The 19,135-nt window shown below is 39.3% G+C and overlaps 1 protein-coding gene across 1 annotated transcript in view; it reads left to right on the forward strand.

Annotated features, from left to right (window-relative positions):
• Positions 1–19,135, forward strand: part of LOC122789341 (cytochrome c oxidase assembly protein COX15 homolog) — a 547,801-nt gene that overhangs the window by 206,856 nt on the left and 321,810 nt on the right. The window contains exon 4 of the mRNA XM_044056719.1: positions 10,926–11,112. Coding sequence (XP_043912654.1) covers positions 10,926–11,112 — 187 coding nt within the window. The remainder of the gene's footprint in view (positions 1–10,925; positions 11,113–19,135) is intronic.

Consider the following 19,135-nt stretch of genomic DNA (forward strand, 5'->3'; position numbering starts at 1 on the left):
TCCAGCTGTTGCAGGTGTCTGGTAAGGTACATCCCAAATGGGGCATTGTACTCCATTATGGGCCTGATGAGCGATGAGTAGAGGGACAGAATGACCTCTCTAGATCTAGATGTGAACCCTTTCATGATTAGGTGGGCTATATAGAAGGATTTTCTAACCACTTTGGCAATGTGATTGTCAAAGGAGATGTTACTATCTACTTGGGTCCCCAAATCTCTGATTACTTCTTCCGTAATTAGTGGATTATCTCCTATATGGTAGTTTGTGGGCACTTTGTTTTTCCAAAAGGGGATGACTATCCATTTTTTTGCATTTAGCTTGAGGCCATGGTTCTGACACCACGTATCTGTCTCCGTAAGGCCCTTCTGGGGGATGCTTGTGTCAGCCGGAGAGTCGATTATGGCTCCCAGTTTGCAGTCTTCTGTGAACTTGGTCAGCCACAGTCCTCCCGTGTTTGCCTGTACTTTAGAGAAGTATATACCAAACAAGAGGGGTCCCAGGACTGATCCCTGTGGGACGCCACTTGTAACTGGTTTACAGTCAGACATGGCACCCACGACTCTGACCATGTGAGTTCTATCCCTGAGCCAGTTTGCAACCCATCTTGTGACATATGGGTTGATATTTAAGCTGCTAAGCTTATTTATGATACCAGAGTGGGGTATTGTGTCGAAGGCCTTTGCGAGGTCTAGGAAGACTGTGTGGACTACCTTTCCCTCATCCAAGGCTTTGGTAACTGTTTCGAAGAAGTCAACTAGGTTTAAGAGGCAAGATCTGCCCTTAAAGCCGAATTGGGTGGGGTCCAGTGTTTGGAGGTTCCCAATGTCTTTGTTTGAGATCCATGATGATGCACTCCATAGCCTTGCAGACCAGGCTAGTCAGGCTTCTAGGGCGATAGTTCCCTGGATCTGTTGTGGCGCCACCTTTGTGAAGCGGGATCACTGTTGCTGTACACCATTCTTTGGGTACAAGCCTGTGGTAAGGCTGAGTTGGAACAGTGAATTCATGTGAGGGTTTAGTTCATTTTGGAGCTCGTGTAAGATGCAGCCAGGGATACCATCTGGTCCCATTGATGCTGTTTTTTACTTTGGAGAGGGCTGCTTTCACCTGTGTGTCTGTGATGTCTGGGGGACTGCATTCTTCTGGGATAGACACAGGCCCTTTTGGGGGGATGGGGGGTGAAGTTTGCACTGAACCTGTCTGCCAGGATGTTGGCAATGTCTGCGGGTTCAGTGTATTTTGTGCAATTTTGCACCAGCTCAGAGCAAATCTGCGAGCTGCCACCCAGATTTTTGACGTAACTAAAGAACGCCTTGTGATTATCTTTAGAGTCTTTGGCGATTTTTCTTTCGAAGCTGGCCTTTGATTTTATGAGGGATTGAAGTTTCTTGCTAGTACTGATCAAGGATGCCTTCCCTTTTTGGGATTTTGCCTTGTCATGTAATAGTTTCCTCCTCCTGCTGTATAGCTTATTTATGGCCGGGGTCCACTAGACTGGTCTCCTGTTCTTGGAGGAGTGAGTTTTGGTTTTACTTGGGATGGCACGATCCATGCATTCCTGTAGGTACTCATAGAGTGCATTTGTAAAGGATTCTGCAGTTTGGGTAGCATTTTCCACTAGCCCAAGGGCTTTGAACCTTTCCACCTTGGTCTTGAAGCGTGAAGTTTGCTTTTGAGAACATTTTCACAGTGGTTTCCATGGCTGGGGGTGGGGTCAGGATGTGGATATCCATTGTGATAAGTTTATGGTCTGATTTTACCAACGAGGGATTTACCTCTGGTGTGGAACATTGAGCCCCCATGTTGGTGATGACCAAGTCCAATATGTTGTCCCCTCTTGTGGGAGTGTTGACTAGTTCTGTGGCATTTGAGTTTATAAACTCCGGGAACCGTTGGGCAAAATAGTTGGGACTTGAGTAGTTTTCCCAGTCAATGTTTGGGTAGTTGAAATCCCCCAATATCATGGTGTTTGGTGAGACCTTTATACTCTCCAATGTTCTCAGGAATGCCGCGTGGAGATCCTGAGACAAGGTGGGTGATCTGTAGCAGGCTATGAACTGAAAATCCGTTTTACCTATTGTTAGTTGCACATGGATGGTCTCTGCTGCCTCATGCAGTGCCACTAACCTGGAGGAGTGGGTATCCTTGATGAAAATGGATACTCCCCCGCCTTTAGTATTCCGGTCTGAGTTCTGGGGCTGAAAGGAATGGTATGAGTTGAATCCTGGTAGTGCTGGGCTGCTCTCTGAAGCCTTGAACCAGGTTTCTGTTACTGCACAGATATCTATTTTCTCCATACTGAGGAGTGCCTCAAGTGCATGCATCTTGAGGTTTAGACTTGTGGCGTTGAGTAGTATTACCCTTAGTTTTTTGTTTCTGGTATTGTCTATGGAGGTTGGTTTGTCTTTTGAGCCTTGCCTAAAAAAAGGCACTATGGGGGGTGGCAAGAGCCTTAGCCAGTATTCGAAAGCCTAAGGGTGACAGGTGCAAGCCATCCCTGGTGAAGCAACGTGGCTTGTCTAGCATGTCATCCCAGGCTGACAGACACTGGATCCCCTTTGAATGACACCAATAGCTTAATTGTTAAAAGTGATAATTTTGTCTTTATACTGCGGCATTATTCTTTGTGAGGGTAATATGCTACTCCGGGTCAGGGTCATACTGGCCTGGGCTACATGATCATAGAGCTCCTCTGTCTCTTTTCATGTAGCCCAGGGAGGTACGTCTCGGGTCATTCACACCAACATGGACAATGACAGAGTCATATTTGTACCTGCTGTGGAGTGACCTGAGTGCCTGTGTTGTGGCGGATCCTGGCTCCCGACAGGCAGCTTACAGTGACCCTCTCCTTGTTCAGTCTGGTGAGTGGGATGTCATTGTGCCTGACAATAGTCTCCAATTACTAGGGTATTAGGTGTGTTATTTAGCCGTAGGGGCTACGACTGTGTGGCACACTGACTTCGTGAAGTATGTGATATGTGTAAGTTGTTGTGGGGTAGCGGTTGCTTGGGTGTCTGCTTTGGAGGTCTCTGGTGCTTTGGCAGATTTTTATTTAGAGCCTCCGAGTATGTTTTTGTGAGTTTGTGTCTTGTTTGTTGATGCATTTGGTCTGTGTGAGACTGGTTGTGTGGTGTGAGTGGGTTTCCTTCTCCTGACTGTGCCAGTCCTGGGTTGAGAGAGCTCTGCCTCTAGTTTGGCTGTTTAGTTGCATCTCTCACAAATATTTGAGTTTGTTGGAAGGAGGAGAGGGTTGTCTGTGTACATAAGGCAATTTAACATTGCCTCAAGATTCCCAGATTCACCAGCTGGACTGGAGAGTATACCTGAAACTGCTCTTTGGACATGCCTGGATAGTTTAAAGAACTGGTTTATTGACGGACTGGAATGGACGAATAGGGAACCTTGTACTTCTGGATAGTATAAGGGGGTGTAGTGTTAGTTTGTTAGTGCTTACTGAGAAATTTGAGTAAGTGCTGGGCTGTAGAATGAAGGTTGAGTGCTTACTTTGAGAGTTTGACTACTTCTAAAGGAAAAATTGAAGGGCAGACTTTGTGGAGCCGGGAATTGTTGAAAACTGCTTAAATGGCACTGCGCTACATTGCCCAATGCGCAGAATCGTGCTAAAGCGAGTTTTAAGGCAGTGAGTTGAAAGAGGAAATGGCCCAAAACGGCCAATAAGCAACTAGTTACTGGGCTGAGACAACTCCTCCAGGGACAGATAGCCTGCTCAGAGCTCCCCACTCTCCCTAGTGAAAGAAGCTTCCTCCTATCCAAATAAGGATATGGGCAACACAGGAACTACGACACAGCCTAGAATTCAGCAGTACCTGAAAACTAGACTATTCTAGCTCAGAAAGGGTGGGAAACAAGGATTTTTTTTGTTTTCTTTTTTTTTTTTCACTTAAACACAAGAACTAGGCACAAGAATACAGTAAATGCTTTAGATCGGCTAGCACGCTTGAGTGTGTAGCCTACAACAATTAAACAAGGCAAAAATAACTTTTAAAGTGCAAAACCCAAAAAAATGCAAACAAATGCAAAAAAATAAACTTTGCAGAACTCAGTTGGAAAACTCGCTTTTCGGCGAGACTAAACAGTTTCTGGTAGGAAAGCAGAAAAAAATACTATCTGTTGGTCCCTCTTTCGCTCACTGCTGCTTGTAGGACTCTGCAGGACACCACGAGGAGCTGTGCTCAGTCTGTTACAAGCGCAAAACCGCACTAAAGCGAGTTTTAAGGCAGGGAGTTTGAAAGAGATAGGAAATGGCCCAAAACAACCAATAAGCAACTAGTTACTGGGCTGAGACCACTCCTCCAGGGACAGATAGGCTGCTCAGAGCTCCCCACTCTCTCACTGGTGAACAAAGTAAGACATGTAAATTTATTAAAGTTGAATAGGATAAGGAACACAACCTGGGTGAAGAGGCTAAATGGAGACTGGGCTAAGGAAAGATGAGGAAAATACATATTTTTTTTGTAGTATAGTTACTTTTGGTTGTTTCAGAGGCCAGTTAGGCCAGTTGTATAGTAATCCTGGTTAAATTTTGTTATGTTTTAAAGTAGTTTTGAGAGTCCGAGATTCATAGCCTCCTGCTTCCAAAAAGTATTAAGATGGCTCATTTGTCATTAACCTATCTCTACAAGGGCAAAATTAAACATTAACTTTGTCTGCTATTACACAAACATCCCCCCTCAATGTAGTTCATTGGGAAAAGGTCTTAAAGTTCCTTATCTTTTATTTGAACATTATTCAAGTGATCTCTATTCTTACGATTCCTCACCAGAGTACAGAAAGTGAATATACCTTCCAAGACTTGCCCTGTTCTGCTGATAACCAAAAACCTGAAAATTTCATACTGTAACAAAAATAATTGCAGTTCACATGACAAAGGTATTCATAGACCCTGCAGGCACTCCCAAGGTAACCTGGACTGCTGTTTTAACTTTTAGTGATAATGGCTTCACAAATGGCCACAAATACCATAAGTGATATTTTGGTACAATTGCTGGATATATTGATCAATTCTGACATATTTGTTCAGAAAGTCAGAGAGATTTTAACAAAGCTGGGAGAAAAGTGCAAATACATGTCCCTAGTGAAGGATATTCTTTTTCCACTCACCAGTGCATTATCCTTCCATAAAATTTTCCATCATTGCAGAAACATTTCTTTCAGAAGCAGCATGTAGATGAGATTATTTAACCTTTCATGCCTGTTTAAAAACAGATTAAACAATTCTAGCAAAAGGCTACAGCAAAATCCCAATGTCTCCTCTCTATAGCAGCTCCACCTATACCTCATTTATGTAGAAGGTAAATGTATATACAGAGAAATGAAAGAAAGTAACTTCAGAAGTACTCTATCTGGAGGTCTTTTTTTCAAAGATTGTATGTATAATTGTCAGCAAATTAATTGCACAGTTTTTACAAGGCATAGCCGCTCAGCAGGTGCACTTAACTTCAGAATGACAAAATACACAAGCAGCTGATTTTAGTCTGGGTTCTTCATTCTCTGATAGCAAGGTCCCTGCAGATGTATTTTTATTGTATGTCTCCTAGACATCTACACTGTAGAAAGAAAATTTTGAATGCTCACTTTCCACAGTTTTCTGTCCTTGCTGATCAAGAAATCATGGAATGTTACTCTAAACCTGCAGGATTTTTACTTTCTTAATCCCATATGGAAGAATCTCAGTAAAGAGCTAAAGTTCTAACTATCATATTCAGGTCAAGGCCCTTCATCTGGCTTGGCTTTTCCTTCAAAGATAAAGTTGTTTACTGATGTTTGTATGTTTCAAGGCATTTGAGTCAAGTGCTGTGATAAATGTGTCTCCTTACATTTTTGGGCTGTTTTAATAAAAATCTTTGTAAACTTTATTAAACATGACGCAAATAAATGTATTCTTTCTATACTGACGTCACCTTAGGTTAACTTGTGGTGCGCCCGTAGTCTTTAATAGGGCACCTTCGTGCATATGTAATGGTGTACCCATTAAAGTCTATAGATAGATGCTAACATGTTTTTCTTACACTGATGTCACTTAGATTAGTGTTCACTGTTTGTTTTTATTCGGTGGCATCAGAGTAACGAAAATACAAAAGTTTTAAAAGTGTGCTTCCTAAAGAAGCTAAAAACATTCACCAGTGGACAGAAATACTTTTCACTTGTTTATGCACCACTTACCATGGTGCAGAGGTAAGTTATAAGTCATTGCCAAATCACTTTACGCCTTTAGCTTAAGTTTTTTCATTTAAGGACTGCTGCATTGCTATTATCTCTAGCTGTACAACTACCTTTTCCAGCATATTCACAATATGTGGTAATAAAATCCTTTACTTGTTAAAGAATTTTTTGTTTAACTAAGAATCACATTGAATATTAAAACAGTTCCTGTGAACCGTGACTAATCATGGTTCACAAAGCATTGCTTCCACAAGATATGCGATTCTGACGGCAGTGTCATTTTAGCCGACTTGGCCAACAAATTGTGTGCAGTGGCATAAATTTTCCAAGTGCTCTAGGAGTCTTGTTTTGTCATCTTGTATCATAATTCCACAGGTTTTACATGTGAAAGTCTCACTTAGAAAACCTGTTCGCAATCGTACAATAGAATTGGCAGTTTCTTTGGTAGGCACAGTCCTCAAATCTAGTTTTAGCTTGCGGTTATCCTCCCTTTCCTATTTAAGCTACAGCAAATGGTGTAAGTTGTCCTTGGGGAGGCCACTTTGTTCTTTGTTCAGGGAACATAGCCTTGCTGAACCCTAACTTGACACCATTGTAAAGGTAGCTTCAGCACTTAACTTCCATCTCGGAAGGGGCAATACATCTACAAATTAGGCAAAAAGCACATTCTTTATGCAGAGAAACGGTGAGTATTGGAGAGAAGTTATTGCAGACTAGGCTTTACTTTAAAAGCATCAACCTCTTATCTTGGAAAATTTATTGAACATGTTAAGTCTTAACTATAAGTAGCATTTAGACAGCTGTTTGTCGACATGAAACTTCATCTTGGAGCAGTCTTCCAGCAGACTTGTTTGCTTCACAGAATATTACACAAGTGTTAATGTTTTGTTCTTAGCTTATAAACAAGGAAGTATTGAAGTCCAATGACTCCTACTTTCTTTGGAACACCAACCTCCTCTGTGCATTGCTGATGTAGAGAGTTGTGGTGAAGGCCAAGCTGCACCTTGCTAATTTAATTTGGATAGCTTCCAGATGGCCAGGATAACTTTGGCTTCTATCTAATCTGTTAGAAGAATGCCCATTATTGAGTTATATCATATCATTGAATGGATAGAATTTAGTTTGAATAATAATTTTTCTTTTAATCAGATCTTTCATCAACTACAGGGCACAGCTATGGGGGCACCTTTTGCCCCTACCCATGCAAATATTTTTATGGCCTTTTTTGAAGAGATACATCTATCATCATGCATGCTATAAAAATATGTTGTGAAGTATTAGATATATAGATGATCTTATTTTTATATGCCAACATGGCATTATAGAAGTTGAGAGTTTTTTATTAATGACCTACAGTGTAATGAATTTAATTTATCTTTTGATGGCTTGCAATCTGGACAGATAGTTGATTTTCTTGTTGTACATTTGATGGGTACCAGCACTGCTCAAATTTCTACTTCAGTGTTTAGAAAATTTCATGATGGGGGGGCAATTTTTGCATGGTTCTAGTTTCCATCCCAGTCATTTAATTCCCTGCCTTATGGGGAATTATTACATTTATGTAGAATTTGAACAATACAACTGATTTATTTAAAGCTATCACATCGACTACTCAGATGTTTTTGAATAGGGGGTGTTCTTTATTCACTATACAGGATGCTTTGGATAAAATTAGTGCAAATTATCCTGTAAATGCTAAAAATTTTAAAGATAAAAATTGTATGCATTATAAAAAGGAGACTTGCTCTCAAAATAAGTTTTATATAGTTATAACATTTTGAGTGAACAGATGCAAGAACAAATTAGATATTATTGGAAATTTTTATTAAGGGATGGGAAGCTAAATGAGTTACTAAATGGGTTTCATGTCTTTTCTTATAAGATAGGTGTCAGTATAGTGAATAAACTTATTAAATCATATTTTATTGCCCCTGCAGAATGTTTAATAAATAATCCCTTACCTAAGGGTACTTTTCCTTGTGGGAAGTGTAATGTTTTTGATTTACTTGTTCAAACATTTTATAAATTGGGTAATAAGAATTTTACTGTGTTAGCTAGCTTTTCATGTACTACTTGTGGTGTTATTCATGCTTTACGCTGTCCATGAAATTTAGTATACATTGGGGAGACTAAAAATGTTTAAACATCGACTACAAGAACATGTTAGGGACATAAATGCAGAGTGGAAAGTTATATTGCAAAAAAGTGATTATAAGTTGTTGCAAGCTCCTATTTTTAGATGAAGTTTTTGTTAAATTAGGTGATGATGAAATGCTAAAGAATAAATTACTTTTTAAGGAATCTTTATTTATCTGAAAGTATAATGCATTGTCTCCTCATGGCCTTAACTGTGAAATTAATTGGAAATATCTGATTTAATTAATTGATTGCTGCTGTAATTGTTTGATTAAGGTGGGGTACTTAAGGAGAATGTTTTATTAGTATTGTATACTTGAAGACTGGTTTGGTCGAGGAGCTAAAGATGAATAAACTTTTTTGGATCCTAGTTCCTGTTTTGTTTGTGGATTTCTACCTCGAATTCTGCTATTTGGTGGTTTTGTATAACTATGGTTTACCCTGCATATCTCAAAATCTCTTCAAACAGTTCAGTCCTTCTAGACACATCTATGTATAGGCAAAAAATATCTGCCACACTTTCTCTAACACTACAGTCTAATGTAAAGACTCTTCCCTGGATGCTTTAAACTTGTGTCTAATCCCTTTAAAGTTTTGTGTGTTGGCTAAAACAATAATTCCTCGATATTCTTCCTGCACCATATTCAGTATCTCATTCCTCATCCTTTCCATATGACATTTGACATGTTTCATTATAATTCAAAAAGCCAAAATCTAAATTGTTGTTTTAAGTTATTCACTTCAGTGACAGAACTGAAAAAAACTCTATCCCTGTTGCATGTGTGTTTTTCTACTGTCTATCTTTTCCTAATCAGTACTGCTGTACCAAATGATATGTCAACTGTTTTACCCACCTACTCCACCCTCATCCAAACAAAACTGTTGACATTTCAATATTCTGTCCCACAGTTACTATACTATTCTGTTATCTAATATTATTGTGCTGCAGCTGTTTATTTTCATACTCTTATCTATTCTGTATCCTCTGGTGTCTGCAATAGTATGCTTGACTGTCCTGGCAAACTTCATGTTAATATACTGCTAATATTATGTTCCTGTTAGATAGACTAAAAGTTTTATCTGCATTAAATGAGGTTTGTATATTTTTTTGCTGATGTGCTGTGTGATGCCTGTGCACTAGCCCAGCAATCAAGGAGCCTCAGTCCTCACCACTAACACAAGAGAGGGGTGTCCACATTGGGAAGGATAACAAATACACAGTAAAGTGCAATTTCCCTTAAGAGCACACAGAGATTGCAGTCAGTCTGAGGCTGGTTTCTCCCTTTCTCTCCAGATCCCCAGTAAGCCTCCCCACTGGCACAACTATAGGGTCCAGATCTCAGCCTAGTGGTCAAGCTAAAAGCTCCAGCACCCTCTCTGTCCAACCAGCGCTTCGTGTCCCTGACCAAGTAGCTGCCATGCACACACTTTGAGATGCAAGTTATATACAAACACACACACTCTCCTGGGGAAGGCTGGCACAGGTTCTCAATCTATGCCCCTTCTGCCCAGACTATATGGTAGTACCACTTGCCACCAACCACTAATATTGGCTACTAATAAGGCCCTTATCAAAGGGTGTCCAATTATTACTGTGCAATATTATTATCCAAATGGTAAGTGTGACGAACAGCAAGGCTTATTTGGAGTGGATTGGACAGTATCACTATATACATACAATGTACTCTAGAGCTTAAATTATCTCTACATAAAACAGCCACAGTTGAAAGGTTTAAAAATATCACTATATACATACAATGTACTCTAGAGCTTAAATTATCTCTACATAAAACAGCCACAGTTGAAAGGTTTAAAAATATTTAATAAATAACACAAGACAATACTTCTTACTACATAGTGATGGTCGAGTTCAGAGATCACAGGAAAATGCTTAAAATAATACAGTAGAATAGTTCTGACATCAATGCAGAAAACAGCTAGACTAGACTTCCTATTTCCTATCTATAGCTAAGAGCAAACCGTTCTAAAATAAACTTGCATATAGAGCAAGGCAGTGCTGGTGATGTTGTCAGTTCTGAAAACAAATGAAAAATGCTCTGATTTTTCTCTGTCCTTAAATTGATAGCACAGTACCACTGACTCATTTCAGATTACATCATTATTCTCTATTTCCCAGGCTAACAGTAACTCTTAGTGTAACGGCCCTTTTTATCTTGCAGCTGGTCAAGAAGCCAGAGCAATAAAAGACATTATACATGTGAATTCTAGCCATTGACTCTGGTCTCAAAACAATAGGAAGAATTCCTTCAGACATCTCGGCTCTGAGTTTTGAGATCAAACTATTATACAATGCTTGACTTAGCTTTCCTCCAGCAGAGTGCAGTGTGGTTACATTTTTGAAGTTCAACATGTACCATAATTTTCTTACATTTAAGAGAACAAGCATGTGGCTTACATTAATATTTACAAATGACAGAATTATCTACAAAATACTATCTAGCTAGGTTGGCAGCCTTCACATGCTGAACCAGTATTTATTTCCCTCTTAGTTTATGCAACATTGTCAGTTTGTCTTCACCTATATCTGTTAGGGAAGAGATGAAGTATTCAGTGATGGGTTTTAGTTTTTTGTTTTCTCTTGACAGCTTGAACCATGACATGACATTAACAGAGTTCAAATTTATCTGGTATATGGAATACTCTCATCGTATGTGTGGGCGTGCTGTTGGCCTTGCCTACATTCTGCCAGCAGTCTACTTCTGGAGAAAAGGCTGGTTTACGAAATCCATGAAGGGACAAGTTCTGGGACTGTGTGGCTTTGTCTGCTTTCAGGTGAGTGAGAATTTTGCAGAACCTAAGAAACACACAGGAGCATTGGGTGTAGAAAGCAGTGATTTACAAGTCTATGAAAACGTTGCAGTCATTGTGTGGTGAAGGAGTTTGATAAACGTACAGTTGCAGGTGCAGTATAAACAATTCCAGGAAGCTATGAATAAGACATTAAGAAGGTGTTTGGCTTGATACTTAAAGGAGAACCACACCCACAGTCTAAAAAACATATTTATTTCATCAGGGTGTGGTGTTTCCTACATTTTAACACCACTCTGAGACTATTAACAGGTTTTAAGTATTTTTATATGTAATTTGATTCTGACCACATGGAGTTTGGCATCTTGAAGTAATTCTGGTAGTTTAGTCTGCCTCTAGGTATCCCAAAATGCAATGCTTGTCTGTAAAAAGTTACATCACACAATGTTCAATGACTACTTAAAGCACAAACAGTGCAAATGCCACAGAACAGACTTTAAGTGCTTTTTACTGCTGCTGCTTTTTAGAATGGCTAAGCTGCATTTTTTTTGCGAAGCCTGAATTGTACTACTTTGACGCATCTCCCATCCCCTTCACACCTAACTTCCCTTGCTGTTAAAGTGCTAAGGGTAATTTGAGCTGTTAATACTGCGGTGGTGGTGCTGCGGTAGCATTGTCGCCTCATAGCAAGACGTTGTCCCGTTCGATTCTCAGCTAGAGCGTCTTCTGTGTGGAGGCATACATGAATGGGGCATGCCTTCGGTGAAGGGTGTGCATAAATGGGGCATGCCTTTGGTGAAGTGTGTGCGTCAGGGCTGGGAACCCGGTACGTAAAAATCCACTACCAATCATTAGCGGACCGGAGTTCCACTGTGGCGACCCCTAACCGGGAAAAGCCGAAAGACGCACACAAACCTGCTGTGATTGACAGCTCATAGCAGGAGACTTGACTCGTGTAATCTTTCCTTGTTCTAGCCTTTACTTTATGTATGGGGTAGGAGAAGGACCAGGGAACTGTGACATCACAGCATGTGTGGGTTTTTAGGACAGTCACAGTGATGTCAGTTTGGGGAGGCAACTGGCCAGAAAACTACCTGTATTCAGTGGCCTTAATGACATCAGTGAATTGGAGACTGCAGCAAGGGCGGTATAAAGGTTTTTTGAAAGTGAAACCACCACAGTACAGTAATGTACTGTTCTAGTGGAGAGAAACGGCAAATTTAAAACATTTTAAATGCTGTGTTCTTGTTTGTTCATAGCAGGGACAGTAAATAGGTAGAAAAAGAATAGAGAAGTTGAGCATTTAATAGAATCCCTATGTTGTCTTTTAAGATGCTATGAATGATGGAATCATTGCCGTGTCAGTGAACACAGGAATTTTCATGTAGCTAGAGTATAATTTGAAGTTAGCAGTTAAAGTGAGATATACCAGAACATAAGTGAGTTATTTGGTTAATGAAGAGGCAATGGAATCAGTGACATCTGGAGAGTGTATGTGAAGAGAGCAGTTGAAGTTAGAAGTCATAAAAGTGTAGCCTGTAGGTTGTAGTAATAAAATTTAAATGGCACATTGTGCAAACCCAGACATGACTTTTAAAGAATCAATTAATGACATTGAATCAGGTGACACTGATGCATAAAACATCGATCCCAAAGCTTGAATCACATAATTTCAACCAGCTTTAGCACTAGCTGTGCAGAAGCTAGTAATGTGTTTCTGAGATCGCGATTCAGCACAGATTGGGTTTTTGCCCTTTTCCCTCTGAAGTGGGATCTCTATGTTGTGGCAGGGAGTACGGGAGCTCCCCCTCCCCTGTGCATATGTTTACAGTAGCTGTGTGATTTGAGCTTCTGTGGTTGATTATTTGGATATGTCTTGCCTACGTTCAAAGTTACAAATGCATTATGATTTTTACATTAACCATTAGCAAACCTTTGAACTCATGACCAAGATAGTAATCCACTGATAACATAAGGATCATTGTTGCACTAATTCATATCGTTTAGCATTAGCTGGAGGTGGAGGTAGGTCCATAAACTGCTCTTTTTTTTTTTCATGTAGTTGGAGATCCCTAGAAGAGTGTGATTGCAGTCTTGAGCTATAGCTATTAGAAGGACCCCCATTAAAGCAACAGTACCACACAGCTTGCTTGCTTGCTTATTTTACTACCGGCAGTGGAAGGCTGAAAGACTGATTTATCGTTTTTTACTTGGCCTCAGTCTTTGGCCGTACAAAGAACAGAAAGTTACTTTTTCTTTTAGTATCAGAGATTCATTGGTTTTGCTTATGTGTTTTTAGTATTATTGATGCAGGAAAACAAAGCTTATCAACAAGAACTATTATGAGCATCAAAATCCTGCAGAAAGCTGTAATTTATTTATTTATTTATTTGCAGTTGTTTAACCAGGATAGTCCATTGGGCCTGAAGAACCCATTTTCAATGGAGTCCTGGGGAGAAAAGCTCCTCATACAGATTACAGAAAGGTTAATATACAAACATAGATTACATGAAGATTTCAGAGGTAAATAAACTAAGATTAATATACACACATAGAACAAATGAAGATTACAGAGGTAAAACAGACTGATCAATCAAAGTTAATATTTTTTTTTTTCTAGTAAGGAGTTGTATAATAGAAGCAAGCAAGAGTTTGTTACTTGGGATTTGAGAGAAGGCAGGGAAAGAGTGTTGAAGTAAAGTGTAAGTTATGAGGGATGGGAGCAGGAGCATTCCCATGTGGAAGTTAGATGAGAGTGGAGTGATTTTTTTTAAAGGATGGGAGGCTAGTAATGATACGAATGGAGGGGGGAAGGGAGTTCCATAGGCGTGCTAGAGAGTGTGAGAGGAGGTATTGTCCTGGGGGGTGGAGGGGTCTGTAAACTTCTATAAGGTTTTGATTGTTGGATCTGAGAAGTCTTTGTGTGTGGTGCATTAATTTACAATGTATTTTAGTTTAGAAGAGAATCATAATGCTAGTAACTGTACAAATTGTTTTAATTTTAAAGTTAACAGAAAAAATTTACACAAATAGTGAAACATTTATTTTACACTTGTTTACGAGGAAAGTCTGACTGGGACAGAGCCCATTTTCAGCGGAGACCCGGGTAGAAATGCTCCAGACTCATGTCTGGAATATGGGAGGAAACTGGAGATCCCAGAGAAAACCGGCACAAATGCAGGGAGGACATGCAGACTCCACAGAAGGCACCCCAGCCGAGAATCGAACCAGAGAACCTCTTGCTGTGAGGTGACAGCGCTAACTGCTGCATCACTGTGCCTCCATATTCACAAGCAACTTTAGCTAGCACTTCTTAACAACTTCATCTTTGTTGGGTATAAGTCTAGTTCCATCTTTGTTAGTTGGGTATAAGTCTAGTTCCAGTGCTGATCACTTATTTTAAGAAAGAAAGTTATATGGTTAAGAAGATGAAAGGTGAGGAAGGAAACAAGTAAAAAGGTCATTCAGAAACCTTAAGCAAAACATGGAAAAAAAAATACTCTGGCAAGCCAGAGACTTCACTGTATAATATGTTAAATCTCCTTTGAAGGAGGCCCATGGGAAATTGTATGTTTCTACTGTGATCATAGTTTGTGATTGCCCATGAATGCAGTGTTGCTCAGCATTTTACATTGTATTCCCCTTTTTATAAGAGAGATCAGTGACTCTAATAAGTAGGGTTGAAAGGCATCCAAAGTTAATCTTGGTGAGCAACAAAATTTAAAACAAAAAAAAAATGCATGAAAAAGAAAATCCTCTTAATCCAGCTCTAATTTTGAGGAAGATAATACTTAACATGTTTTCCAAAAACAGGGAAATGAAGAGATTTTTTTCAGATGTAGCAAAGGTTTTGTTCACTGTCAAAGGAAAAGACCTTAGCAGCACTGCTTTTAAGTATCTTTGCTCCTATATTCTCTGAGTCTGTCAGATATATGGCTTGTATCAGTGGAAGAGACTTTCACTTCAGCAATGTTTTATGAAGCTAGACCCACTATAGCTTCATGTAGTTAAGCCCATTTCTTTTTGCAACATAGCATTTACTGTAACACCTTTACAATGAGTATTTCAGGCAAAATTAACAGAGGCCTGCATTTGTTGGTTTATATAATTTCATAAAGCATGTCCCATATCCCTTGTATATAATTTTTTTAAAATGTGGTTTCGTAGTAAAGAATAATGGCCCCTCTAGGCCTTTTTCAGGCCAGCCCATTAAGGAGGGATGGCATTTGTAACAATAAGCAGAGGATATGCAATTTGTACAAAAAATGTAATACAAACTACTAAAATTGTTCACACTGAACAGTCTACATTTTATATAGCAAGCTGTTGGCAAGCTGTATCTTTCTGATTTATTACTGTAGATGATTACACATTCGACAGAATGCTTGATGTAAATATATATGTGTAGTATTTATAGTAGGAAGTAATTGAAATCAAAAGAAGGGATATTAAAATGCTTGGTTACTATTGGTGTACATTTATGCTATGATAATTTAGTGCAGTTTTGAGAAACTGATTGAGTAAGGAGTGGCGAACCTGTCTGGTAATCAGAGGGCTACAGAAGCATATGTATTTTACCACAGTGCAGAGAGGTCTTTTAAATGCTGATCTGAATTTTCTAAGTTGGCAGGGAGAGAGACTGCCTAAGTGTTTTTTTTTTTTTTTGTTGCTGTACAAATGTAGAGATTGTTTAGTGTGTACTGTATAATGGTCTGTATTCATTTTGTAGCATTTAGAATGTAGATCTTGAGGAGTTGAGTAATTTTAGAGTAGGCGATTCTGTGGTTAAGCAGATGGCTTAAAAGATATGAGGTATCTTAGATCTAAGAGTGATGTTTTTCTTATAACCAGACATTTTCTAGCATAAGGCATTGTTCCTTTTTGAGGGGAGTGGTAATCCTATAAATGTGGCTGCTGACTGTTTATAGGAAAGAAAAGGTTTTCTTTGAGGAGCTGGAAATAGAACATACTGTTGTACAGTGGGGGATGCCATTAACAGTTGCACTTCTGACTTCTCATGATTGATGGTGTGAAATCTTTGTGACCCAAAGAATGTTGTTAATGTTGCCTTTCTTACATTAATGTGGTATTTTAATGTTAGTTGAGTCAAATCCCTAGGCAGCAGAAGTGGGTTGTTATATGAAGTGTTTTGAATGGTTATTTGAAAGGATTACCAGACTGGAGATAGGTGGGTTAACAAATAGCATGTAACTTTTTAGTGCTTACTAGCAGATGCATTTTCTATGCCCAATTTGAAAGCAGGATTGTGCCTTTTTAGGTCCTTTTTAATTATTTGGTGGGAGAGGGACTGTATTTGTAGTCGTAAGAAGGTTGTGGTGAGAGGTTTGGATATAACTAATTCTATAAAGTGATTTATTTGTGTGTACCTCTCATCCTGTTAATGCAGGAAATCTGGACAAGGCCAAATATATTGGGGGAACACATACACAGTGCTAAAAATTGCTCTTGTATAAACAGAGTCAGTTGACAGAACAACAGGTCTTGCTTTAGCATGCATTTTTCTGAAGAGTATGAAGTCTGAAACTCTCATTATTTAGTGACTATATTCCTAAATGATTTGCCAGAAAACCACACATTTTATGAGGAGAAAACCAAAAATAAGAAGCAAAAATCTATTTATTTTGCAAAAATCTGGACAGTTAAGAGGTATAATTCAGCCGGGGCTGTCTATTTGCCCCTCTCCCGCAGCTATTACAATGTCCCCTTACTTGGCTATTTCGCCGTATTTACCATAACCACTGTAATGTGCATACTGCTTTACTTGTAGAAGGATTTGGATTTCATTTAAGTTTTATTTTGCATTTTACAGCACAAGCACTAATAGGCATCTGCTAAACAAAGCAACGCAGTCTCTCAATGAAAATAGACTTGGCACTAATACTTCTCAGCCCTTGAAACTCACATTAATTGCAACCCACATACAAAGAAAATACATCAGGCCAGTAGCAGATAAAGATCAACTTTGGGCTGTTTTCAAATCATAGGTCCCTTGCACACGAAACATACATGCGTTCATTGATGCACCTTCCTGATTGTATTAAATTATATTCCCTGTATAATACAGTGCAGCTGTTAGAGGGCATTTTAAATGTATTGTTTTCAACATTTTCCAGTAAACAATGAAACAGATGCATGCACTCATAATGACAACTGCCCACTTCAGTACATTTCCACCATAAAAGTCTACTCAAACTTCTATAGTCCTCCAGTATAAGTAAATATGCACAATCTCTGCAGAAGTAAAGTCATCTAAATTCCACATTAAAGAGATCTGTAATTAATGAAGAGGTTGCTGCTAGCATTGTTTCATCTACAAATAACCTGTTGCCATTGAGGAATAAATTGCCTATGTTATAACAAAAAATTATAAGCTAGTAATATTGCAATAGGGAATGGATGGCAAAATAAGAGGTTCATCGTTATTAGGTATCGCCACCAAAGAGGACATTCTCAGGACTGCAGCATCCGCCCCCTTTAAAAGTGCCACACAGTACAGTGTCAGCAATGCATCTATATACTGTGGGAGTAGAACCCACAGCTTTCTGCATCAAAAGCAAGTACACTACCTGTTGTGCTATTAACAATACAAGCAGACAAAGCATAAGCAGCATTAAACTTCTCTTCAAGCTCTCAGCTCCTTGTAAAATCCACTTGACACAACTGTATCTCTCAATTTTGAAGCACAAGAAATCTGGAAAAAGCCAACATTTATTGGTGGGGGAGGGACAAAAGCTGAAAAACTAGGGGCACATTTTAAACATTGCTTGTATAATCTCGGAAAGTTGCTAGAATAAAATGCTCTGTTACCACCATGCATTTCAAGGGCAAGTCTTCAACCCTGGACCCTATGCACTACAGTCAGAGCAGCATACCACTATGCCAAATCAGCGGTTTCTTGAAAGACAGGTAGACAAACTTAAATGGCTGTCATTTAGTGAATTCAGTTCTCATCATAGCTCTTAACCTCTTAGCAAAAACACATAGACAAAGCCAATAATGGGGGAATATAGCCTCACAAATAGCGGCAAATTTCAAATATTGATCTTATAAACAGAAAATTGCTAGAGTAAAAGATTTTGTGTTACCATGTACTTTCTGAAGACTATGAAGTGTGAAATTCAAATGCCTGTCATTATTCAAAATCCAGAAAACCACAAAATTCACAGGAACAAAAATATGAGGCAAAAATTACACAAGTGGTGGTGGGTAGGGAATTCAAGTTGTTGCTACCTGCTCCCAAGGTACAGGGTTTGAGTCTAGCCATCAGGTATATTTCTAGAGTTCTCTCTAGCCACCAGGTATATTTAACTGGGGCATTTTACACAGACACATTCTGAGCCCAGCTCCATTGCTGCATAATCCACGTTCAATGCAAGTTCAACCATTGCTGCAAAGTCCGTTCAAAGACCTTCCTGCAGTAAAATCCACATTCAACTCAAAGCCCTTCCTGCAGTACAAGCCAGGCTAAATGCTGCAGGTAAACCCCTGAGAGCAAGTCCTTCCCCTCCCGCGAGAGCAAGCTGCTACCCAGCCTGCAGACATTGCAGTCCGATCCCCTTCCATTCTATGCATTTGTAACTGTATAGACTAATGGGATTTCTGCTGTTGAATACTTTTTTTCCTAATCCGGACAGCTCGTGCGACAGTCTAGTTTCTGTGCACATACTGCAGACTGTTCACCAGCAGTCCGGATATTGGAAAATGCCTTGAGTGTGGATGAGCGACGTTTGTTTTACTTTTATTTTTCTTTTTTACATTTATTTTCTTTTTTTACAGCAGGAGCTGCCTCTCAAGAGTCCACGTAACAAGGGACTGAGAAGTGGGCAAGTCTCCCTTAGTTACCGAAAGAATGGAGAACAGAATTACTTGCATTACTAAAATTTATGTCTCAAAAGGTCAGATTAAGGCCAGTTATTGGTTACTGGATGGTATGACTACGCAAAAGTTAACACCGATTCTGTAAAAGATAGGGCTTCTTACTTTGGGTATCTGAAGTCCTTTAACCTCTCTCTCATTATGTGTGTGT

The sequence above is a fragment of the Protopterus annectens genome, chromosome 14.part0, assembly GCF_019279795.1.
Source record: "Protopterus annectens isolate FY-2018-M chromosome 14.part0, PAN1.0, whole genome shotgun sequence".
Lineage (NCBI taxonomy): Eukaryota > Metazoa > Chordata > Ceratodontiformes > Protopteridae > Protopterus > Protopterus annectens.